The sequence below is a fragment of the Nicotiana attenuata genome, chromosome 3 (assembly GCF_001879085.1).
Source record: "Nicotiana attenuata strain UT chromosome 3, NIATTr2, whole genome shotgun sequence".
In the NCBI taxonomy this organism is placed as follows: domain Eukaryota; kingdom Viridiplantae; phylum Streptophyta; class Magnoliopsida; order Solanales; family Solanaceae; genus Nicotiana; species Nicotiana attenuata.
In genome coordinates, this window is record NC_031991.1 from 59704090 (window position 1) to 59731029 (window position 26940).

Genomic DNA, 26940 nt, shown 5'->3' on the forward strand with positions numbered 1-26940 from the left:
TTTATAATATCCTTCTACAAGAAGAAAAACTCAATTATGGTAAACGTGTTGCCCTTTCTTTCAAGAGATAGGAAAACCAAATATAGTAAGAAAATAAGGACAAACACCTACAATTTTTAGGCGAAAAATAGAAGTTATCACAAAATTACAACCCAGTAAAGAAAGAGTAGGGCAAGATCCACATACATGAGTAAACTTTTCAATAGTACCTACAATGACTCTCACTATAGGAATATTACTTTATAATATGTTTAGTCATCTTACTTACGTAAGCTTACAACTCGACACACCTGATCAGAGAAAGTGTCGGATAGACAACAATGTCTAATAATTGTTGTAGCTATGACACAAAGAGTCTTATTTAAAGAGGAGAAGTTGGTGGCGAATCTTAGTAGCTGAGTTGGTTGGTTACCTGAACTTTCATCTTGTTGGTGAGAGTTCGATTCCCCACCTTATAATCCTCTCCCCCATTTCCCCGTACCCCCTATGTAACAAAAAACAAATCAAAAAAAGTAGGTTTCTAATATAACTGAAATGTGATGTTTTATACTTTAATACCACACAAGAGGGGGGTGATTTGTGTGGTGCCTGATTTTTGCGTGCACTGAATTATTGAAGGACCTGGTTCTTCTGTGCGTTCCTTACAGTACATATGCGAAATAAATAATGCAGAAAGTAAAGAACACAAGAATTTTTACGTCGAAAACACCCGGCTCAAAAGGTGAAAAACTCACGATCTACTACCCATTAGGATTTTTCCCAAACACTTCACTGCAACTCCGACCCAACAACAAAGTTTACAAACTCTTGCAAACCTAAGGATTACCTCTAACCCTTGTAGCAGCCCACAAACTGTTGCGACTGCTTCAAGTTAACTCTAACTTGCACAATACAACTAGAGTTTACAACCTCTTGCAAACCTAAGGATTAACTCTAACCCTTATAGCAACACGCCACAAGCTGTTGCGACTACTTCAAGTTAACTCTAACTTGAAAGATACAACTCAGGTACCTAGTATAATTTGCTTCTTAGAAAGCTGAAAGGTACAACTCAAAACGCCCACTACACTTTGAAGAAATAAAGAAAGACACATAGAACTCTTTATGGAGCTGGTTCTTCAAGCTGGTTCGTGTAACTTGAGGATCGCACTCTTAAATCTCACAGGAATTGCTCACAAAATGCCTTGTTATTTTGCTCTCAATTTGTACTTAATTTCAGTATGTGTGCATCACCTGTAAAAAAGAGAACAAAATTGATATTCATAGAGTTAGTAGAATAAAGATTAACTAGAAGTCTAATGCTTTACTCTTCCTGGTGGAAGAGTTCTAGTTATCTTCAACTTGTAACTCTTTCCTTATCTTGGATAGAGGTCTCTTCAAGTAAGGAGTTCTGCTCCTTATCAAATATGCAACATTTTCGTTCAGGGATTATCATAAATAACCACCTGTACTTATCCATTTCAGTGCATGCCTTTTGCTTGGTTATGCCCATCACCCCTGTACACTGTCCATGGACCTGGTTCATACATGTGTTCCTTTCTCAATCATCAAAACCAAAACCGCTCAGGTCAATAAATTTCCCCTTTTTGATGATGAAAACTCCGTGCTTTTCATAAGCATGGAACTTGTTTCAACTCAGCTCAACATCAATAAAATATTAGAACACTTTTCATTTAAAGTCACAAATCATTAAGGACCAGGTTCATTAGGTTATAAACATCACAGTCCAAAGCAAAAGCACACCTTATCTTCCCCCTTTTGGCATCATCAAAAAGTTACACAATTAATGTAAGTAACCAGATTTTCACAGATATCACTCATGGCCACTGGGCTACTTCAAATGCAATCATGCATTCAATTTTCTCTTTCTCGATCTAAGGATATTAGCCATCTAAGAAATATCAACGAACAATTACAGCAAAAATAATGAATTTCATTGATTGATAAGATCCTACCACAATACATAAGAAGAAATAAAAACATAGAACCATGAGCAAAAAATATCCCACTTGGGTTACTGGTTACAAACTAGGCTTAGGAAGGGTTTAAAACTGGGAAAGACCTGGTTATTGGTTCTTGGCTTGAAGCAGTTTCAACATATCTTGAAGAATACTATCATTATTGTCTTTTTACTTTGCAAGCTCACACTTGAGAGAGTCTCTCTCAGCCTTTACTTCAGCCAATCGTTTCTTCATCCTTTCAATCTCAGCATCCTTAGTCATTTTCTTCCTTTATTTGAGCCTTCGTGCTCCTTTTGGCATACCTAGTTCTTTTAGACACAATTGAGCCCTCAGCCTATGTTTCTCGAGAATTATTTTGAGAAGTCTTTCTCTTTTTGTCACTAGGTGTGGGTACTTCCACATCCTCATATTCATCTTCAAGAACCAGGTTCATCTCCTCAATCTGGACTACTCCACTTCTTACCAGCCTTCTTTTTTTTCAAGCGACTTTCTTGGCATTCTCAGTTAAGGCCCTTTTTACATTGGCCTCACTCTGCTTCTTTTGACTCCTTGTAGTTCTTCCTCTTGTGGGAGAAGTTGCTACAGGGATAGAAGGAGCACTCTTTCTCTTAGTGCCACCCATGCCCTTTCCTGCAGTCTTTCCAACTTTTTTCTTCTTCTTTGGATTATAACTATCTGAATATTTTGCAGCAGATCGGAACTCTTGTCTATTTTAGAAAGAGAACGAACTGGTTCATGAAACCGTTTCCTTAACCTAACCAATCCATCTACCGCACTTCTATCACCAGAACCATCACCTATCTCCTGTGATTCTATCCCCATATTTTCATTCACAGTCTCCTCATTATCACTAATCTCTTCACTTAATACAATCATTGCTCCAGCTTCTTCAGTCAAACCAATAAGAGCGGGTGAAGGAGATCCAACCACTCTTTCTTCTCCCTTTGACCTCACATCTACTTTAACAACCTCACTATTTTTTATTTTTTTCATATTTACCACCAATTTTCCAGACCCACCAGTTTCTACACCAGCAATCGTACCAACTAACACAAACCTATTTTCAAGATTCTCAGCAATTCTAGAAGCAACATCAGAAATTTTTAACCCAGAAGTTATAACCTGCTCAATTTCAGATGAAACTGGTTCTTCCCCCTCAGTCGCAGACTTGAAGGACTTGTCAGATTTTTAGGGTTCTTCTGCTTGACTGGCTTGTAGCATCTCACTCAAGTTCTTAACTTATTCTCTACTAGCCAATGTGTTGCATGCAATCATTTTGATATGTTTTTTCTTGGGGGTTTGGTTGGTTGAAAGTTTGGGTGAAGGTTCTTTGGGTGGTGAGGAAGGGTTTTCAGAGTTCTTGGGATTCTCATGGGTGTTTTCCATTTAATCAGTTCAGAAACTTGAGAGAAATAAAGAGAGTTTTAAGGTTTTGGAGATTTTGATCTTTCGAAAAAAAATTGAGATAAGAGGGTAAGGTCATATCAATTTAAAAAGGGAAAGGTTGAATGTATAACGACACCTTTTTGAAGTCTAGAAGTCTAATCACATTGGAAGTTTCAGTTTGAAAAGACGTTCACTCTTCCCCAAATATTTCGGCAATTATGGCGCGTGGGACTCTTGATGAAATTGGTTCGTGTGTAACTAATCACTGGTGCCTTTTAGGTATCTCAAGATCCTCTTGACATCCTTCAAGTGAGACTCCTTTAGATTTGCCTGAAATCTAGCACAAAGGCCTACACTGAAAATAATGTCAAGTCTATTAGCAGTGAGATATACTCCCTCCATTTCAAATTAGATGAGGTACTTTCCTTTCTTGTCTGTTTCAAAATATATGACATATTTCTAAATTTGGAAATAATTCAACTTTAAACTCTTCATTTTACTCATTTTACCCTTAATGAGAATCATTTATAACCACACAAATGTCATGGCCCCATAAAGTTTTTACCCCTTAAGCTTTTAAGACCACAAGTTTTAAAAGTCTTCTTCTTTTTTCTTAAACTTCGTGCCTAGTCAAACTACCTCATCTAAATTGAAACGGAGGGAGTAACAAATAGTCAATCATTCCCCTATATATCTTCTGATCAACAGATGAACTAGGTTCATCCAAATCCAATTTCGTGGATGTTGCTATAGGAGTGTCAATTTCTTTAGATGTTCCTTCCTGGTTTTGTTACTGAGGAATAGGTTCATGGACATGTTCCCTCGAGGTTTGAGGATCAGTTCCTTTCTAGTCAGTTCCTCATGTGAGGTTTCCCTAGGTGGAAGGACCTGTTCCATCACATGTTCCTTCCTGTGATGGAGCTTCAGGCTGGACTGTGGCTTCATTATTTGAGTTTCTTGTCAGTCCATTATCTTCATCATCTTGTTCCTGCCTCTTAAAAGGAATGTTAGTTTCAAAACAACATGCATACTTCATTTACACACATAGTTCTTTTGTTATATATCTTATAAGCTTTACTATGTGAAAAATACCAAGAATACTCCCTCATCACTTATGGGATCAAACTTACCTAGGGAGTCTTTTCCATTATTGTGCACAAAGAACTTGCATTCAAATGCCCTAAGATGGGATATATTTTGTTTTCTCCCTTTAAGTAACTCATAGGGAGTCTTCTCAATAAGAGGTCTAGTCATGCACCTATTTATGAAGTAGCATGCAGTGTTCACAGCTTCTGCCCAGAAGCTATGAGGCAATTTACTTGCAAGTAGCATAGTCCTAGCCATTTCCTCCTATGTCCTATTCTTTCTTTCAACTACTCCATTTTGTTGTGGAGTCCTAGGAGCAGCAAAATTATAATCTATGCCATGCTCATCATAAAATTCAGCAAATCTAGCATTTTCAAACTCAGTACCATGATCAAACCTAATTGATGCAAGTTAATTACCTAGTTGTTTCTGAGTTTTTCCAACAAACGAAGTGAACATGTCAAATGTTTCATCTTTAGATGTTAAAAACAGTTTCCAAGTAAACCTAGAGTAATCATCAACAAGCACCATCACATATCACTTACCACTTCTGCACAATGTTTTCATTGGTACGCAAAGATCCATATGGACCAGTTCTATCGTCCTGGTAGTACTTATCATTTTCTTGCTTTTAAAAGAGGATCTTACATGCTTCCCCCTTGCACAAGCCTCACAAACTTTATCTTCCTTGAATTTAATGTTAGGCAGCCCTATCACCAAGTCATTGGAGACTAGTTTGTTGAGTTGGCTTAGACTGGCATGTCCAAGTCTCTTGTGCCAAAGGAGGGGGATCATTATCCAACACACTTAAGCAAGTGAGTTCATTATCTGAAAGTGTGGACAGATCCACAATATATATGTTGTTCACTCTTTTTCCCTACAAAACTATCTTGTCAGTGGTAAGATTAATCACAAAGCATTTTGTAGAGGTGAATGCTACCATGTTACCTCTATCACACAATTGTGATACACTTATTAGACTATACTTCAGTCCATCTATCAAGTAGACATTCTCAATAGAGTGAGAATCAGTCTTACCTACCTTTCCAACCCCAATGATCTCACATTTCTTTCCATTTTCAAAGGAGACATTACCTCATTTAAGATCCTCAAGTGAAAGGAATTGGTTCTTGCTTCATGTCATGTGCTTTGAGTAGCCACTATCTATGTACCATATTTGGCTACTCCCCGTCACTTGGACCTGCAAAAAGAAATCAGGATTAGTCTTAGGAACCCAAACTAGTTTGGGTCCCTTTCTATATGCAAAAGGATAAATCACATTCTTTTTAGCCCAACTTGACAGCCTATTTTTTCCTAGAACAAAATTTTTGTTCTTTTGACTTGCCTTCTCTTTTGTTGTGCATTCACTTTTATAGTGACCAGTGTGTGCTATCTTGTTCTCAAGGAGTGTGAGGTACTTGCTTTTGGGATCCCACTTAGATGTAGAGTTCCCAAAGACAAGTCCTCTTTTGTTGCTACTATGATGTTCTTGTAACCATGAAAGTGCATCAGAGGACCTGTTCCATTTACAAGTTCTGTCTAGCTCATGCTTGACCTTGTTCAGATCCTCCGTTAGGAATCTTACCTATTCATCCCTCTTATATAGATCATCTTTTACCTTTCTTAAATCCTTTTCTAGTGTGAGTTGTGTGACACTAGCTATTTGTTTACCTGTTCCTAACTTCAATTTCAGATTATCAGATCTATGTTCTAAGACAACTGTGTCAAGTGCATGAACCTGGTTCTTCAAAATAGTATTTTCTTTTTGAGTTTCACAAGCCCTAATTTCCAGGTTTTTGCACTTTGCTTTTAAAAGGTTACACTCTTTTGACAACTGTTCTTTTTCAGAACTTATATTCTTAGATTCATCAATTAAAGTTAGCTATAGTTCTGATAGTCTATCATTAGAAAGGAATTTAATTTTATCCTTTAGGTCCAGAAGACTTATCTCAGATTTTTCATCAGGTTCATCTTCAGATTCTTGAATTGCTATAAGAGCTCGTTCAGTATTATCAACATCATCACCAGTGTCCTCATCCGAACATTCTTCCCAGGCAGCAACCATTGCTTTGGATAGCCCTTTGTCGTATTTCTTCTTATCATGAACATGTTCCTTCTTTCTGTTTTTTCTTTTAGATCTCTCCTTAATCCACTCGACTTCCCACATAGGACAGTTCTTGATCATGTGGTTCTTTTTACCACATTTGAAGCATCCATTAGTCATTTGCAAGTGATCTCTTCTCCTCTCCTTCCATAAGCAATAGTAGTGATCATTGGATAGTGGTGGCCTAGTGGTGGATTGCTCTTTACAATTTCCAAGCAGTGCACTCATCTTGATCTATTCCTAAGGTGTTATCCTCTTCAAAGATAACCTGCTCTGATATCAATTGATATTTTATACTTCAATACCACACAAGGGGAGGTGACTTGTGTGGTGCCTAATTTTTCCGTGCACTGGATTATCGAAGGACCTGGTTCTTCTATGCGTTCCTTACACTACATGTGCGGAATAAATAATGTAGAAAGTAAAGAACACAGGATTTTTACGTGGAAAACACCTGGCTAAAAAGGTGAAAAAACCACGACCTACTACCCAGTAGGATTTTCCCCAAACACTTCACTACAAGCTAACAACAAAGTTTACAAACTCTTGCAAACCTAAGGATTACCTCTAAACCTTGTAGCAACCAGCCACAAGTTGTTGCGACTACTTCAAGTTAACTCTAACTTGAACAATACAACTAAAGTTTACAACCTCTTGCAAACCTAAGGATTAACTCTAACCCTTATAGCAACACGCCACAGGCTGTTGCGACTACTTCAAGTTAACTCTAACTTGAAAGATACAACTGAGGTACCTAGTATAATTTGCTTCTTAGAAAGCTAAAAGGTACAACTCAAAATGCCTACTACACTTTGAACTAGAAATAAAGAAAGACACATAAAACTATTTATGAAGCTGGTTCATCAATCTGGTTCGTGTAGCTTCAGGATCGCACACTTAAATCTCACAGGAATTGCTCACAAAATGCATTGCTATTTTGCTCTCAATTTGTGCGTAACTTCAGTATGTGTGTATCACTTGTAAAAGAAAACAAAACTGATATTTATAGAGTTAGTAGAATAAGGATTAACTAGAAGTTTGATGCTTTACTCTTCCTTGGTGGAAGAGTTTTAGTTATCTTCAACTTCTAACTATTTCCTTATCTTGGATAGAGTTCTCTTCAAGTAAAGAGTCCTGCTCCTTATCAAATATGCAATATTTTCGTTCAGAGATTATCAGAAATAACCACTTATACTTATCCCTTTCATGTGCATGCCTTTTGCTTGATTCTGGGCGTCACTTGTGTACACTGTCCATGGACCTGGTTCATGCATGTGTTCCTTTGTCAATCATCAAAACCAAAACCGCTCAGATCAACAAAATGTTATATTAGGTCTGAAACAGGAAAAAATCAACCAAATAGCAGAATGAGATAGGTCTATCCAGAAGACTTGAGAGTGAATGCTGATATTTGCAGCTAATCAAAGTCCACTTCTAAATGTCCCTAAACTTTTACAGCGAACAATATATTACAAATTTAACTGAAAATACATTGATATTGTACTGAAATCTCAAGATGCGAAACCACTATACTCTAGAAGTTCTCTTTATGAAAGTTGAAGCGAGTGGATGAAGTTAAGCTAAATTCTTGACACAGCTTTCTGAGTGGTTTGGTAAGTGTTGGACTTCCACAGTAGAACACACCTGCAACGTTACCATAATGTTCAAACAGCAGTAGACATAGCTACTAAGAATGTTATAAACAAAGCAGATTCATAGATGTCTTTAAACGCACCAATGCGAGATGATGGATGCGCTGCTGCCAATTGAGAGAACACCTTTTTCCAATTTGGCCTAGCGAAATGTGTTCTTATCTGTCGAAGATCAAGTGTTGAAACAATTTTAGTAAAAAGTTGAAACTATTATTTTTGAGTACTGGACGTTGGATCTAAAGAGAATACCCGGCTTTCTGAGACAACATCAACTCCATTTTTAGCATGTTGTAGTGACTGCACCATAGTGATTAGTGCTGATCTAGCGTCTCCTTCTTCATAAACACTAGTCAAGTAGTTGTGCATTTCTATCACTTCCTGGAGAATACCAAAATACCATGAACATGAAAAATGTATCAGGCCAACTTTGTACTAGTTGAGGAAACTTATTGAGAACTCAGGATTTAAAAAACCAACATTTTCGTCATGTTCAGCGATGTCATCCATTACACCCTTAAACCAGTCGAATGATCCTTGTTCTCGTGTCACCCAGTAGAAATATGCTCTTTGAGGACCTTTCTTGCTAGATAATTCATCTTCCTGCTGACTCTGCAGTTAGTAGATTAAGTTATAATAGCTTTTGTGTCTCTGGTTATTTTAATAAAATACTGCTATATGCACGAACTCGTACATGTCCAGATTCTTGGTTTAGTATGTCCTTTATAATGCTGATAAATGGCGTTGCTCCAATTCCTAAGCCAACTAGCAGAAGGATATCATATTTCTTGTAGTTCTGAGCTGGTGCACCGTAAGGCCCTTTGATAATGATCCTTGGAAATATGCCGCAAAAGATAAGATATAAGTTCTAATGCTAATATATGAAGAAGGAAAAGTGTTGGCAATAGAACATTTTAGCATACTCGGGTTGAGATTGTTCAGTGTCATGTGGATTATATGCTTTAGTTTCCATTCTAATAAGATTTTTCGTCCTTGATTGTGTCGGTTGACAAGCCTGCAAATACGAGGTTTATAATCCCAAAAGCAAAGGACAAGAAGAATAAAAAGTCTAAGTTCCTTATTTTACAATTGAGGGTCAAACCATCAATCATATGGCTAAATCTATGTTTTCCAAATTTGATATGGCATTTGTTCATATCTTTCTTTATTCAGTCAAGTCTTGTACGCCTCAGAAAATGAAGCATAAAAGCTATTTTAGGAAATGCGACGTAGTAACATAGTACAATACCTTTTGAAATCTGGTTCTAAGCTCTGTAGTCCAGTCTCCTAATGTACGTATATGGACACTTAAATATTTGTCGTCTGGTGCAGAAGTGATTGAGAATGGATGCCTGTAAGAGTTAAATAAATATTTCTTAGCACAAGGATATTGACAATATTGAATCTGTTTGATGATAATTTGTTCTTCAATTACCATTCGAACTTTGATATATCTGGACATTTAACAAACAGGTACATCCCGCTCTTGTACCTGAATCCTTGAGGTTTACTCATATACAGTGCTAGTACATCCCCTGTATACGTAACAGCCTGTATTTTTTTTTCGGGCATAGAAATGAATGCTGAATTTAGCATTTCTGCAATTACCAAGAGTTCAAAAATTGATGTAAATTTCTTGAAACTAAAACCTTTTCGATTTTCACTTCGTAGCGGTTCTCTTTGACAGTGAGAACTCTTTCTGTAGCATATAGAAGTACTGGGACTGCAAGATACATCCATGTCTGCATATCAGAGGTAATCTTGAATGTTCAATCACAAGTATCTCAATAGAAATTTCTTTAACTAACTTGAAAAAACAGTGTTTCTAGCTGTCAAGAGTAAAGAGGTTATATTCATGTTATATTATTTGGACACAATATGATACATGTGCATGTTTCATGGTTATCAAATAACACTACTACAAGTTCTTCTTTCAATACCAAGTTAACAAGTGTGATGAGGTTATGAAAATGCAAGTGGACATACCGTCTTTTTGTACCATTCTTTGGTGAGGAATATGAAGTAGCCATGTAGGATCAAGAGCACGTAAACGAGTACCAACAGATGATGTGCATACCAGAACGCGTTAAATCCTGCTAAATGACGAAATGACCCTGGCAGTTTGATCACATTCCTTCGGAAGGAATGTGTTGCCAATGTGAAGGAGAAAAGCATGAGAAGGGTCATCAGTATCCCCGTTACGCCTGGAATAGATGCTACCAAATCCATGTAAGTCGGTTGGTGGTAGTCAAAATTGCTTCCAAGAACCGTCATAAATTTGCTTTTCGGGCAGGATACTAATTTCACAAAGTTGCAACTCGTGTGAAACAAGACATGAATAAAAGTCCCTAGAGTAATTCCCAAGGAAATCATTTTATGGAAATTGATGTTATCATCAAAAGGTATAATAGAACCAAGGAAAGTTTCTCTAAGTTGAGTTAGAGTTCTTCTGCATACTGGTAAGAGAATGAGAGCCATATTAAACTTGAGAGTTTCACCTGCAGCTTTAGCTATACAAACACAATAACCCATAATCTTGAAAGCTGCTCTCCCCTTAAATTGTTGAACTTTCCATATGAATAATATCAAGTTAATAGACAACCACAACGTTACGACCCAAATTCTTTTCCAGTTATCGTGTATCTTCTCTAAGTTTTTCGTCAAGAATTTGCTCACTGGAGTTCTATATTGTCTAGGGATCATGGTTTTCGCTAGTGTTTGCGATCTCCTCAAGTTCTTTTTCCCATCTTCTGATCCTACCATTCCTCTTAGTAAAGATTCAAGTTGCCATATCTGTTTACAAAGTTGAAGATTTTAAAAGATAAAGAAGACTTGTATTAAAAGATGGCCATCTTTGAGTGGAATTTTACCTCAATATATCCTAAATGGTCAGGATCAAATTCTTCCATAATTAAAGCTGCATATGTTGCTGCATTTTGCTTGAAGTTTGTCAATTTGTTGGCTGCAGCACTCATCACTAGAACCTTTCAAACAAAAATATCAACTATATTGCCTCACAAAAAAAGAAACAACAATTCACAAGGTATGTTTTTCCTCACCTCTTTGACCTCTTCTTCTGATAGTTTCCCATCACCATTCTTGTCACACCTACAAGACAAATGGAGCTTTCGAACAATGAGTTCAACTGAACCAGTATTTTCAACACGGAACATAAGTTATACGTGAAAAAATCACTAATATTAAAGCCCAGTTCACTAAGCTCCCGCTATGCGCGGGGTCCGGGGAAGGGCCGGACCATAGGGTCTATTGTACGCAACCTTATCCTGCATTTCTGCAAGAGGCTGTTTCCACGGCTCGAACCCATGAATGTTAAATTCAGAACTCATAATTTGAAAAGTACGGCGAGTTCAGTCCTAAAATATTAAAGGCTGAACCCATCAAATTTAAATCTTGAATACGCCTGTGCTTCAAAATGGTCATGTTTAGTCTCTCCACACAAGAAAAATAAAGGAAAGCACAAATTCTTACATGTCAAAGAAAATATGAAGCCTTGTATCAGGGCATTTAGTTGAAATATCTTCCCAAAATTCTCTAAGTTCTTCAATGGTTATCCCATTTTCTGCATTGATCTTCTTTCTCCTTGCCAATGTATCAAACAACTCCTCAGCAAATTCCTTGCTTTCTCCCATTCCTTTCATGCAAAAATCAACATAAAATAAAATGTCACATTTACCAAAATATTTACCAACATTAATATCAATTGGTCAAAAAAATACCTATACATGCTCCAAATTTGTCTCTAAAAAGAATATCATTAACTGCATTTTCAGGAAATCTTTTCTCTACACTTTTCCAAGCATCTGCTTCTTTCCCTGTTTTAGTATCAAGAAAATGCAGGCTCTTGAACCCTCTTACTGCCCCTGATTCTATTCTCACCATTTTTTTCCTTCCAAATGCTGCATTTTCTAAAGGGTCTTCAGCCATTATACAATATAGAGATCAATATTTTTTTCAAGAATGTGTTACACTTTTATCCTATCTAGGTAATATTTATGATCTTATTAAGGAAGATCTGCAAATATTTTGTTGCAGAGTTTTATAATAATTGAATGAGAGGTTTGGAAGAAGATGACATGAATTTATACAGGTGGCACAAGAGGGTTGAAGAGGCAAAGTTCGTTAAATTAGTTGTCTTAATTAATTCTTAAATAACTTGTCCCTAATTAAAAATTGTGGTCTGTCTCCGGGTTTTTTATTTTTTAATTGAACAATGTTTAATGTATTTGATATGACGAAACTCATTACATTGTTTGCAAAATAATTCGGTGTTTGATTGATGAGTGAAAAGTATGTTTAGAAGATAAAAGGCAAAATGGTCTCTGGCCACTTAAACTTGCGCACCCAATTGTCAACTCGGTAAATAAACATACAATTTTCCCAATTGAATATTTTAACTTGACGGAATGAATACTAATAAACACATTCAATTGAGCGTGTCTATCAATTGCGCTTACATGTTAAACACGTCATATGCTAGACCATTTATTGCTTGACACGTGTTATTTGTGGACCCCACTTTTAAAATTAATTTATCAAAATTTTATTTTATTTTTACTTTCTTCTCTACTCAAACACTTCCCCCCTCCCCCCAAACCAGTAAAAGAAGACACTGCCGGAAAAGCTTTCGACCAAACCCCAAATCCAAAAATTAGTCAGTTTCCTTCATCCCTTTTCTACTTCTCTTCTTATTTCTGTTAAATTCAATTAGAAAAACTGAGCTACTTTAGTGTTATTTGTGAAATCAGATACTAATGCTTGCATACACTGAGCTGCCCTTTCTGCTTCTTCTTCTTCTTCTTCTTCTTCTTCTTCTTCTTCTTCTTCTTCTTCTTCTTCTTCTTTATCAGCCGGCGTTGAATCCTAAAAAGGGTTTCACAATGGTCGCTATTATTATTATTATTATTATTAATATTATTATTATTATTATTATTATTATTATTATTATTATTATTATTAGAGGCTGTGATGATTAAGATTGTCTAGAGTTCGTCGGGGCACATAGAGCGGCCCGTATCTTGGCGGGGCGACCCGGAAGGCACTATTTTGATGGTGCAACTGAGTTTTGCAGCCATGGCGGTTGCTCCGCCTCTTTTGCCCTTATCATATAGATCGAGGAAGAAGGGGGAAAGGGTGTACTGGTAAAGAAAGGGATGGGATGGGGGCCTTTTTTTTCTTTTTAATTTATTATTGTTTTCCTAATTGTAAAAAAAAATTTAATCCAAAATTATTGTACTCACCCGCGCTAATTATGTGTGCTTCACGCACGTTGTCCATGTCACCTGTGTTCTTGCTACATAAGCATAGTTAATGGTCAAAGGTGTTTACTAGTTCACATATGTACGAGTTGGGGTGTTCAAATGGAAAAATTGTAAGTTTATTTATCGGGTTGGCAATTGGGTGCAAGTTTAAGTGGCCAGGATACGATTTTGCAAAGAAAAAATTATATCCTAAAAACTGTGATAATATTAGCAACTAGAAAATGTGTTTTGATTGAATTTTTGCATACTAAAAATTAATAAATATTGTAAGTGTAGCTGGAACAAACAATATAACGTTAAACGTTAAAAAAATTGCAAAGGAAATGACTTCGTCAATTAGTTATAGAAGTCATTTTCTTCCTTTATGAAGAAAACTTTCTGTTAACCAAATGTAAAGGATGACTTATTAATGAAAAAAATATCTTCATTCATACAAGACATACAGTCAAATTTCTCTATAATAGCCTCGTTTGTTTCAAATATTTTTGAATGTTATACCGAAGTGTTGTTATAGAGAACATATATCATAACATAACATAAAAATTGGTTCCGAAAAAGCTTGATTTTTATAATGAAGTGTTGTTATATAGGTATGTTGTTATAGAGGTTTGACTGTACTCATTCTTCCTTTGTTCCTCCTCTCCTAAAAAATTATGGGAGGTCTCAAAATGAGAGTTAACCTATCTAATTTTCAAAAAACATTAAACATAGTTTCTAAATTTTTTTAATTAAATTTTACAAACTTAAAAACTATAGTACATAAAAATATTTGTAAAGAACATAAATAAATAAATGAATAAAGGTTTATGTGTTGTTTATTTAGTTTGAGGTCATTTTCAAATTGTACTTGAATTCATTTGCTGAATCCTGGAAAATATTACAGCTAATTTATTCCCCCATAATGTGAATACAACTGTAGTAACCTGATTTTAGGCACATTTTAAGTGGAACATCATATGATTAGATTCGTTCAATCTAAAGTGGCAAATTGTGTGCACGTTGCAGACAGGGCGGATCCAAGATTTAAATTATATGAATTTAAATACAAAATTACCATATCGCGTTTAATTTACAGGGTTCAATCTCTATTCTTACACTTAGCTGGATTTTTAACACATATACAAAACCTAAACCAACATTATTGGATTCAGATGAACCCGTAACGTCTTCATTGGCTCCGCCCAGATTGGAGACTCGATCTCTATCTCGTAGTAATAAACAAAGGAAGGACAGAGAAATACGTGCTGATTGATATTTGGAACAAAATTATTGAAATCAAGCAACTTTAATTAATTTATTGGTTGGCATGTTTTTTTGAAATATAACGTGGTTCTATATTCTCTTCTGAGCAAGTAGCTCTATAGTTGTGAGCTCGTTGTGCTTGTGCTCCACCTATTTTTTCCTTTGTTCTTTCCGTTGATTATTTCGTGTTTAAATTTTATATTCCAACTAATTTTTACACTATCAGATCATACCAAAAATAATTATATGTAATTGCTATTAAAGGCGGACCCATAATTTGAAGATCGGGAGTACACCTTTTGATTAATAAATTAAGAAATTGTTTATATTTAGGGTGTCCACTATTGGAAACAGCCTCTCTACCTGCATTACGTAGGGGTAAGGTCTGAGTATATATTATCCTCCCCAGACCCCACCTGTTGGGATCAAACTGGGTTTGTTGTTGTTGGTGGTGGTGTCCACTACTAATATAACACTATTTTCTAAAGACATAAATATGTATATATAAAAATTTTGCTGAACTTTACAGGTGGCGGTGACCCCTCTATGTATGGAGTAGGTTTGCCTCTAATTGTTACAATGATAAAACTAGTAATTTGAAAAATAAGAAACATATCAAATTATGTTGACAGTGTAAATATAATCCTTGTATATAAATTAAACTTTTTGTTATCATTTTACGCTTTATAATTTTAAAAATTCCTACAAATAGAAGATCTCTGGCGAAGTTCATTGTTAGAGGAACTTAGAGTTGAAACAATGGACAATCTCTAAATTATTGTTAAAAAGTTGTTAAACAACAATTGGTATATGAATAATAAATTTCACTCGCTTTACACGCTAATTATAAATTTCAAATCAGTCTCTTTCTATAATTCTAGGCATCAACATCACCAACATAAGAAATTCCCATGCCAATTGAACTTGCATTTGTTTTTCAATGAAAAAGAATGATTGGGCAGGGAGAGGATACGGAATATTTCCTTTCACGTCATCACTTGTTAAAACACCATCATCAATGACGTGGCACATTAGTTTAAAGAAAAAAAGTTCCCTTGGTATTCATTACGTAATTTGGGGCCCGACTAATTTGAATTAACTTCGTGTGAAGTTCCAATGGAATAATATGCTCTCTAGCAAAAACGAATTCCTTTCACGGCATCACTTGTTAAAACACCATCATTAATGACGTGGCACATTAGTTTAAAGAAAAAAAATTCCCTTGGTCTTCATTACATACTTTGGGGCCCGAGTAATTTAAATTAACTTCGTAAAGTCCCAGTAAAATAATACGTTCTCTAGCAAAAACAATTCGTTTGAGAGTTAAAACCCCTGGACCATTAAGGACGAAGGGATAGTTACTACTTAGCATCTAACCTTTGGTAGTATGTTGCACAATTTAATGTATTTGAAGACACGACTTCTGAAGAATCACTCCAATCATACACAATGAAAAAAATGGAAACTAGAAAAATGAAAAATGGTAGGATATATTTGTGCTTGTGGAGTGGATCTATCAACATAGGCAAGTGCACAGATAGTCATTCTCAGAAATGCTATTTAGAAATTAATCAATATTTATTTTGTCCTAAAATTTTAAACTAAAAATCTTAACTTCAAGACAATGAAGGAAAAAACCTGAAAAATTGAACTGAAAAACATAAATTCAGGACGCACTGGCTAATTCCTAAATAGCAGCCCTTTAAAGTGGTTATATGGTGTTACTTCTACCAAGTCTACTTAGTAATTGTGTGGCCCATTAACTATTTACATTCTTGTACCAGCCCAAATGAACAGTCGTGTGCTCCCTTACTCTCATTTTTCTTTGGGCAAAAAATACCGTATACCCACCTATAGTATCTGTTTTCGCTATATGCCTAAGTTTGGAATTTACATAGGAAATCCTTAATTAATTACTTTGTATATCCCAATTAGTGATGTATAGAATCTACACAGTACTCAATATATTCCAATTAGACAAATAACAGATTATGACCGTAAACATTTGTAAAAAAAAACTATTCATGGGAAATACCTGCAATACCAACATTGATAAATTCGACAGTTGTAATACCATTACTGTGTTGACCAGACACATCCTTGACATCCCCATCATATAGGTTTTCCGTTATCCCAATAGATTCACCTCCTTTCTCTATGTAAATGATAGAATAATAGCATACCCACGAATTCACAAATTGATTCTATAATATTCAAAATTAAAACTGCAATATTCCAATAATTTTAAAAAGTATTCACTCAATACTACCATTAATCAATTAATATTGTAATGTATAAGAATACAATATTCATCTCTAAATAAAACTCACAATATTCCAATTTAGATGGTAATATTGAAAACCAACATACCACAATATTCTTATTATTTGGAATATACAACTTAACGCTAATAACATAAATAATGTTCTAATTTGAAATACGGTATTCTAATATGGAATGCAATAATATTCGAATTTAGAATACACTATTCAACTAAAACAGACACAATATTCCAATGTGGAATACAATACTTAAACCATTCTTTNAAATGTAAAGGATGACTTATTAATGAAAAAAATATCTTCATTCATACAAGACATACAGTCAAATTTCTCTATAATAGCCTCGTTTGTTTCAAATATTTTTGAATGTTATACCGAAGTGTTGTTATAGAGAACATATATCATAACATAACATAAAAATTGGTTCCGAAAAAGCTTGATTTTTATAATGAAGTGTTGTTATATAGGTATGTTGTTATAGAGGTTTGACTGTACTCATTCTTCCTTTGTTCCTCCTCTCCTAAAAAATTATGGGAGGTCTCAAAATGAGAGTTAACCTATCTAATTTTCAAAAAACATTAAACATAGTTTCTAAATTTTTTTAAGTAAATTTTACAAACTTAAAAACTATTACATAAAAATATTTGTAAAGAACATAAATAAATAAATGAATAAAGGTTTATGTGTTGTTTATTTAGTTTGAGGTCATTTTCAAATTGTACTTGAATTCATTTGCTGAATCCTGGAAAATATTACAGCTAATTTATTCCCCCATAATGTGAATACAACTGTAGTAACCTGATTTTAGGCACATTTTAAGTGGAACATCATATGATTAGATTCGTTCAATCTAAAGTGGCAAATTGTGTGCACGTTGCAGACAGGGCGGATCCAAGATTTAAATTATATGAATTTAAATACAAAATTACCATATCGCGTTTAATTTACAGGGTTCAATCTCTATTCTTACACTTAGCTGGATTTTTAACACATATACAAAACCTAAACCAACATTATTGGATTCAGATGAACCCGTAACGTCTTCATTGGCTCCGCCCAGATTGGAGACTCGATCTCTATCTCGTAGTAATAAACAAAGGAAGGACAGAGAAATACGTGCTGATTGATATTTGGAACAAAATTATTGAAATCAAGCAACTTTAATTAATTTATTGGTTGGCATGTTTTTTTGAAATATAACGTGGTTCTATATTCTCTTCTGAGCAAGTAGCTCTATAGTTGTGAGCTCGTTGTGCTTGTGCTCCACCTATTTTTTCCTTTGTTCTTTCCGTTGATTATTTCGTGTTTAAATTTTATATTCCAACTAATTTTTACACTATCAGATCATACCAAAAATAATTATATGTAATTGCTATTAAAGGCGGACCCATAATTTGAAGATCGGGAGTACACCTTTTGATTAATAAATTAAGAAATTGTTTATATTTAGGGTGTCCACTATTGGAAACAGCCTCTCTACCTGCATTACGTAGGGGTAAGGTCTGAGTATATATTATCCTCCCCAGACCCCACCTGTTGGGATCAAACTGGGTTTGTTGTTGTTGGTGGTGGTGTCCACTACTAATATAACACTATTTTCTAAAGACATAAATATGTATATATAAAAATTTTGCTGAACTTTACAGGTGGCGGTGACCCCTCTATGTATGGAGTAGGTTTGCCTCTAATTGTTACAATGATAAAACTAGTAATTTGAAAAATAAGAAACATATCAAATTATGTTGACAGTGTAAATATAATCCTTGTATATAAATTAAACTTTTTGTTATCATTTTACGCTTTATAATTTTAAAAATTCCTACAAATAGAAGATCTCTGGCGAAGTTCATTGTTAGAGGAACTTAGAGTTGAAACAATGGACAATCTCTAAATTATTGTTAAAAAGTTGTTAAACAACAATTGGTATATGAATAATAAATTTCACTCGCTTTACACGCTAATTATAAATTTCAAATCAGTCTCTTTCTATAATTCTAGGCATCAACATCACCAACATAAGAAATTCCCATGCCAATTGAACTTGCATTTGTTTTTCAATGAAAAAGAATGATTGGGCAGGGAGAGGATACGGAATATTTCCTTTCACGTCATCACTTGTTAAAACACCATCATCAATGACGTGGCACATTAGTTTAAAGAAAAAAAGTTCCCTTGGTATTCATTACGTAATTTGGGGCCCGACTAATTTGAATTAACTTCGTGTGAAGTTCCAATGGAATAATATGCTCTCTAGCAAAAACGAATTCCTTTCACGGCATCACTTGTTAAAACACCATCATTAATGACGTGGCACATTAGTTTAAAGAAAAAAAATTCCCTTGGTCTTCATTACATACTTTGGGGCCCGAGTAATTTAAATTAACTTCGTAAAGTCCCAGTAAAATAATACGTTCTCTAGCAAAAACAATTCGTTTGAGAGTTAAAACCCCTGGACCATTAAGGACGAAGGGATAGTTACTACTTAGCATCTAACCTTTGGTAGTATGTTGCACAATTTAATGTATTTGAAGACACGACTTCTGAAGAATCACTCCAATCATACACAATGAAAAAAATGGAAACTAGAAAAATGAAAAATGGTAGGATATATTTGTGCTTGTGGAGTGGATCTATCAACATAGGCAAGTGCACAGATAGTCATTCTCAGAAATGCTATTTAGAAATTAATCAATATTTATTTTGTCCTAAAATTTTAAACTAAAAATCTTAACTTCAAGACAATGAAGGAAAAAACCTGAAAAATTGAACTGAAAAACATAAATTCAGGACGCACTGGCTAATTCCTAAATAGCAGCCCTTTAAAGTGGTTATATGGTGTTACTTCTACCAAGTCTACTTAGTAATTGTGTGGCCCATTAACTATTTACATTCTTGTACCAGCCCAAATGAACAGTCGTGTGCTCCCTTACTCTCATTTTTCTTTGGGCAAAAAATACCGCATACCCACCTATAGTATCTGTTTTCGCTATATGCCTAAGTTTGGAATTTACATAGAAAATCCTTAATTAATTACTTTGTATATCCCAATTAGTGATGTATAGAATCTACACAGTACTCAATATATTCCAATTAGACAAATAACAGATTATGACCGTAAACATTTGTAAAAAAAAAACTATTCATGGGAAATACCTGCAATACCAACATTGATAAATTCGACAGTTGTAATACCATTACTGTGTTGACCAGACACATCCTTGACATCCCCATCATATAGGTTTTCCGTTATCCCAATAGATTCACCTCCTTTCTCTATGTAAATGATAGAATAATAGCATACCCACGAATTCACAAATTGATTCTATAATATTCAAAATTAAAACTGCAATATTCCAATAATTTCAAAAAGTATTCACTCAATACTACCATTAATCAATTAATATTGTAATGTATAAGAATACAATATTCATCTCTAAATAAAACTCACAATATTCCAATTTAGATGGCAATATTGAAAACCAACATACCGTAATATTCTTATTTGGAATATACAACTTAACGCTAATTAAATAAATAATGTTCTAATTTGAAATACAGTATTCTAATTTGGAATACAGTAATATTCGAATTTAGAATACACTATTCAACTAAAACAGACACAATATTCCAATGTGGAATACAATACTTAAACCATTCTTTCTTAAAAAAATTTCAATTTAGGATACAGTAGTTAACTCAAATATAAATGATAATATTCCAATATGAAATACAATATTCAAACCAAACATACCATCACACTTTTTGTCGGACAATTGAATTCCATCGATTCTAATTTGGTGGTCAGTCATCAAGTCGAATGCAGTTCCACCATCGTTATTATTAGCGTTCTCCATAATATTATGCTGAAAATTAGACAACAAATAGTATTTGCATAAACATTTGAAATCTACAAATAGAACAAATTAGTAAAAAAAAATTAATACAAAATAAAAATATATGACCTATATGGGTGTGTTGACCTCTTTGTTCATCCTCAATGATTCAATTGCTTTAAATACGTCAATGAACGTAGAAACGAGATAGTCCTTCAACGATGTTAACTCCTTCTTTGATTCATCTTGTCCGAGCTTAACCTGTTTCTTTACTTTCGCTAGTCCAACCCTAACTTCTTTCTTTGGTTCAGCTTGTTCGTTGAATAACCTTTTAATCTCAACACCCCAGTCAACCTTATTGGTTTGTTTGTGAATGCTGTTTTTGGATTGTATTTTAGTGGACTTAAGGGGAGGAGTTGGAAAGTCGTCATCATCGTCGAGGCTATGTGTTAACTCATTATGATGTACCTCCTCAAACAAACCAGTCAAATCAAGCATCTCCTTCTACAATGTTGTTGGATTGATGTTGCGTAAATTTAACTGCAAAATAATCATCACGTACAATATTAGTGATGATATAAAGTATTACATTAAATACTTTTATTCATGTAGTTGGATTTTTTTGAAATTCAGTAAAATTACCTGTGTATTATGCAGACTCAATATAGTTTTTTTCAAACGACTTAAGTTAGGTTGTTCTATTATATTCCATTTTAGTATCCTGGGGCATTTGTCCTCCACCTTAGAAATAATTAAACTATCAACATATGGGCAACATTTGTAGAACCAACACTGGAAAGCAAGGGGGAAACCCGCAGGTCTGTACGATTGAGGCTTCGCGCGCAACTTATCTGTCAACCCATTAATGGTTGCTTGGAACAGAACTTTACCCCAAGGGTAAGAGCTAACCTCCCCTCTATCCACAATTTCAAGGTAATCATTGTCAACATATTTCTGTGGGAGCATTGAAAATAAAAATGTATTCAAAAAATACAAAATGGAAATCTTCACAACGTCGTCATCAGTCATCGACCTATTCTCCTTGAAACAAACGATAATAGACGTCTTATTCACCAATGGTTTTCCACTAAAGTATGTATCTATTAAGTTGTTCTTATATTCAGCATTGTAAGGTTTCTTTTCATCGCCAGTACATTTCAAACCTGAAATCAAGGCAAACTCCTGCAAGCCAGACCTCAACTTGACACCGTTCACCACAATCCAAATCTCACCCTGATTTGGTTGATACACTTTTCCCTCAAGAGGAGGGCATGTATAAGTTGATTCCGCACAAGCATTTTGGGCAAACCAAGAAAACGCCCAAAACAAGTTTTCTGAAACATGTCAAGCTGTCTTGGAGTGAGGTTCTCTTTCAATTCATCTACAGTGTTAACGTTTGTATTGTGGGTTGGCTTTGTTTTGTAAGCTTCACTGGCCGGCAAGTAAAAATTCCAATACTACAAAATAAAAATGTTACTGTTAAATGGTTCAAAAAATATTCATAAGTATGGTATTCCGTCTGAATATTGCAGTATTCCTTTAAATGGTCGAGTATTCCAAATTAATTGAATTGCACAGTAATAGTATTTAAAAAAAGACATATAATAAAAAAATATTAGACAGTATTTTAATCAATTTGTAGCAGTAGTCTATTATTCAAACAAAAGTTTAAACTTATCAGTATTCCAATTAGATGAGAAAGGTATACTAATGTCAGAAATTTATAAAATACCTCCAAATCACCATCTGAAAGCTTTTTTCCGCCATTGTTGTCACCAACCTTTCGTCTTTTCGGACCCGGAATAGTAGTTTTTACTAGTTCATATTTTTTCCTACTAAGATTATTGCAATCATCCTTTTTGGATGCTCGAACTTTAGAATTTTGAGATCGTATTTCCGCAAATCCAACATTATCATCCCTTTTGGAAGCCGATTCATGGATTGCATGTCGAGTTTTTTCCAATAATTTGACTTCAACCGATTGAATTTCAATGGGAAAAGAAACTTTATCGCCTTTTCCAAGTATTTTTTCAGCGCTATGGACAACCAATTTTCTCTTCATCCTTTCCTCCACTTTTTGATTGCTAATTGCTTGAGAGAGAAATCTTGAACTCCGTAAGAAGGAATACGGTTCATGAGATGAAAAGCTTGAAAGAAGAGACACTATGGGTATATGTCGTTTTACCCTTTTATTGGGTATACTATGGTTTACCGTATATTGAGAAAGATACAGTATTTTATCCCAATTAAATGCTGATTGAAGATATCGTAAAAGAATCTGGGGAGACTATCTAATCCCTTAAAAGGTGGGATATGTTTAATGGCATATAATGATATTAAAGATTTAAGAAATAAATAAAGTTTTATAAAATAAGTATAGAATGCAAAATAACTATTTTAAAAGTATATGGAGTTAAGTGATGTTTTTAATGGGTAGACCACGTAGATTCTCCAAGAACGAATACAGTGGCCCAAATTTTAGTCCTACCCAACTCCGCCCTAGCCAGCCCAATTAAAATCTGCCCGGTCCGTCTCCCCATTACCCAAAACGACACCGTTTAACCCCTCCCCCTCTAATCCCAGATCTAACGGCTCGCAAGTGACCATTACCTAACCATTTTAGTGTCCGAACCCTCCCCCCTTCCTAATAGAGAACGGCGCATTTCTCTGGCTTTGAACAAAAAAAAAAGAACTGAACACCCTCTCCATCTTCTTCACACACTCACTCTCTCAAACTTACTGTTACGCGGCGCCTTCCTGAGATTCCTTGGAAGGGCGACGTAAGGCTAGGCAACTGATGTCAGTGCAGTTGCTGCCCGCCAACTGAGGTCCCCTCCGTACGCTAGACGAGATTGTCAGTGCCGTACGGGAAAACCAATATCAAGAGCAATTGAGAGAACAGAAATGAGAATTCAGAATGAAAGAAAGCTTGATTGCATTAATGAAAGCAATTACAGAAAAGCAACGCGGTGTCGAGGGGGAGAGACACCAGTACCGAGAATTGCTTGCTTGCTAGAAAGTTTTGATTGCTTGATCCCCCCTAATAGTACTTAAAAAAAATAATCCAAAGTTACAGGACTAGACTTGATTAAGCTAGAGAAACATAATGGAAGTACATGAAATAAAACTACTCTATATTTACAATGAAAATGACTTAGTTTTCTATAAGGCAGCAGTAGGTCCGTTGTCAGCAGCAGTGTCTTTGGCATCACGGTCTGTGCGCGCGGCGCTGTTGGCTTCTGCCTGCGGCTTGGCGCTCGCGAGGGATATCGGTGGGGCGATAGAGGCACCTGCGCGCTTGTCACTTGGTGCGGCCAAGACCACGGGGCCGTCCGTGGCGCTAGGCATTGGGAGGTTCGCTAGGACGCCACGGGGCGCGGCCAAGGGGTCATGGGGCATGGCTGGAAAGCCGCCCATGACATTCTCCCGCACCTGAGTTGGCGACGTCCTCGGCGCCTTACTTGCAAAATAATCTTCAATGAGGCTCTTGTAGGCTTTGAGGTTTGTTCCCCTCTCCCAAGTATTCTCTTCTGCATCACAGCCCTGCCATTTCACCAAAAACTCTTGGTGATCTTTCCTTGAGGCATGAATCACTCTGTCATCAAGGATAGCTTCAACACGCCTTTTCCCGGTTGAATTGGGACCTCGAATACTGGGTATTGTGAGCTGGCTCCTTGAAGGATCCTCCGTGTCTTCCCGAAAAGGTTTCAGGAGACTGACATGGAAGACAGGATGAATTTTCCACCAAGCTGGGGTATCCACCCGGTATGCAACCTTCCCAATACGCTTTTCAATGGACAAGGGTCCAATGTATTTTTGCAATAGGCGAGGGTCATGGACCCCTGCAAATAAGTACCGCTTTGGAATTTTGACCATCACTTTGTCTCCTACTTGATATTCAACAAAGCGACGATTCTGATCAGCATGCCTCTTCATCCGCTTTTGGGCTTTGACAAGGTAGCTCCGCACTATCTCCAAATTCCGCCTCCACTCTTTTGAGAAGCTGGCAGCTCGAGGAGATTTAGCCATGTTTGGTGCATTCACAGTGTGTGGGAGTAGCGGTTGCTGTCCGGTAACAATTTCAAAAGCGCTTTTGTTGGTACTAGAGCTCTTTTGTGAATTGAAACACAGTTGAGCAGCATCCAGAAGCTTCACCCAATTCTTCTGCGATCCGGTTACAAAGTGGCGGAGATATTCCTCCAACATACCATTGAACCGCTCCGTCTGGCCATCAGATTGCGGATGAAAACTTGAGCTGTGACTCAATTTTGACCCAAGGCACTTGAAGAGTTGGGTCCAAAAGTTGCTAGTGAAGCGTGAGTCGCGGTCACTAACAATGTCTTTGGGCAGGCCCCAATATTTGACGACATGAGAGAAGAAGAGTCGAGCTGTATCTTCTGCTGATATATATTGTGGGGCTGCAATAAAGGTGGCATACTTGGAAAACCGGTCCACCACAACCAAGATGGTTGTGAGATCTCCGACCTTGGGCAATCCGGTGATGAAATCCAGGGAAACGCTTTCCCAAGGTCTCTTTGGGACAGCGAGTGGTTCCAAGAGTCCCGCTTGTGTCAAGCGGTCCGACTTGTCCTTCTGGCATACTAGACAAGTCTTCACATACTGAGCGACATCATCGGCCATTTGAGGCCAATAATAGGCACGACGAAGTAACGCCATGGTGCGTTCTTCACCGGGATGGCCGGCCCACAGAGTATCATGACATTCCGCTAGAAGAGTCCTCCGCAAATCTCCTCCTTTAGGAACATAAAGTCGGTTCCCTTTTACTTTCAGAAAACCATCTTCCATGTAGAACTGGCGAGTCTTGCCCTGTCCTACCAAATCAACCAAATACTGAGCAGCAGGATCCTTGATGAGTAGATCCCGTATTTGGTCCTTGATGGATGTGGCTACTTCGCTCCCCCTTAGGGTGGCGAGTAGGCACACCGATGCTAGATCAGCTCTCCGACTGAGCGCATCAGCAACATGATTGGTCTTTCCACTGCGATACTCCAAGTTGAAGTGGAATTCAGCTAGGAGTTCCTGCCACCTGGCCTGTCGACCGTTCAGCTTCGGCTGGGTCATGAAATGGCTAACAGCTGTGTTGTCTGTCTTGACCACGAACGGGGTTCCCAGCAGATAGTGCCTCCAGAGGCGCAAGCAGTGGACGACAGCCAATAATTCTTTCTCATGGGCGGCATAGCGCCGCTCTGCATCCTTCAGCTTCCGACTCTCGTACGCTACAGGGTGCCCTTCTTGTAGCAGGACTCCGCCAGTGCATAGTCAGAAGCATCTGTTTGTACCTCGAACGGCTTGGCCAAATCAGGAAGGGCCAAGACGGGACTACTAGACATAGCCGCTTTTAATGCGTTGAAGGCCTCTGCTCTCCTTGGTCCCCAATCCCAAGGTGTGACCTTTTTGAGGAGTTCTGTCAATGGCACTGCGATAAGCGAGTAGTTCTTCACAAACCGCCGGTAGAAGTTGCATAGGCCAAAGAACACCCTTAAGGCGTGGACATCCTTAGGTGTCGGCCAATCTGTGATGGCCTGGATTTTCTGTTGGTCCATCTTGATGCGTCCTTCCTCGATGACATGTCCGAGGAAATCAATTTGCTTCTGAGCAAAGGAGCACTTGGATAACTTTACATATAGTTCATGTTCTCGCAACCGAGCTAGGACCTTCCGCAAGTGTACCAGGTGTTCTTCCAATGTCTGGCTATATACCACAATGTCATCTAAGTAGACCACCACAGATTCGTCGATGTACTCTCGGAAGACTTGGTTCATGAGAGTGCAAAATGTTGCAGGGGCGTTGGTCAAGCCGAAGGGCATGACCAGGAAGTCGTACGACCCATATCTTGTCACACAAGTCGTCTTGTGTTCATCACCCTCTGCAATCCGAACTTGCCAATAACCTGTCTTCAGATCTATCTTGGTGAACACCGTAGCAGCACCCAGTCTATCAAACAAGTCCGCCATTAGGGGAATGGGGTACTTTTTCTTCACGGTGATTTTGTTTAGAGCTCGATAATCCACACAGAGTCGCAGGCTGCCATCATGTTTCTTTTGGAATAGATCAGGGGACCCATATGGGGACTTGGAGGGTACAATGATCCCTGTAT

At 36.6% G+C, this 26940-nt stretch overlaps 1 protein-coding gene across 2 annotated transcripts; it reads right to left on the minus strand.

Annotated features, from left to right (window-relative positions):
* On the minus strand, nt 7889–12264 carry LOC109223863 (putative respiratory burst oxidase homolog protein H). 2 transcript variants are annotated; one of them, XM_019388322.1, is made up of 14 exons: nt 11924–12264; nt 11676–11838; nt 11246–11294; nt 11057–11170; nt 10173–10979; nt 9836–9928; nt 9622–9737; nt 9436–9538; nt 9110–9201; nt 8881–9019; nt 8667–8798; nt 8439–8567; nt 8273–8351; nt 7889–8181 (listed from the first exon to the last, which is right to left on the minus strand). In XM_019388322.1, exons 1-14 carry the CDS (start codon nt 12129–12131, stop codon nt 8072–8074), a joined length of 2334 nt encoding a protein of 777 aa, XP_019243867.1. In that variant the 5' UTR covers nt 12132–12264; the 3' UTR covers nt 7889–8071. The 2 variants fall into 2 exon arrangements, with proteins under 2 accessions (XP_019243867.1, XP_019243868.1); XM_019388323.1 differs by lacking the exon at nt 11924–12264 and having other exon boundaries at nt 11057–11163; nt 11676–11711.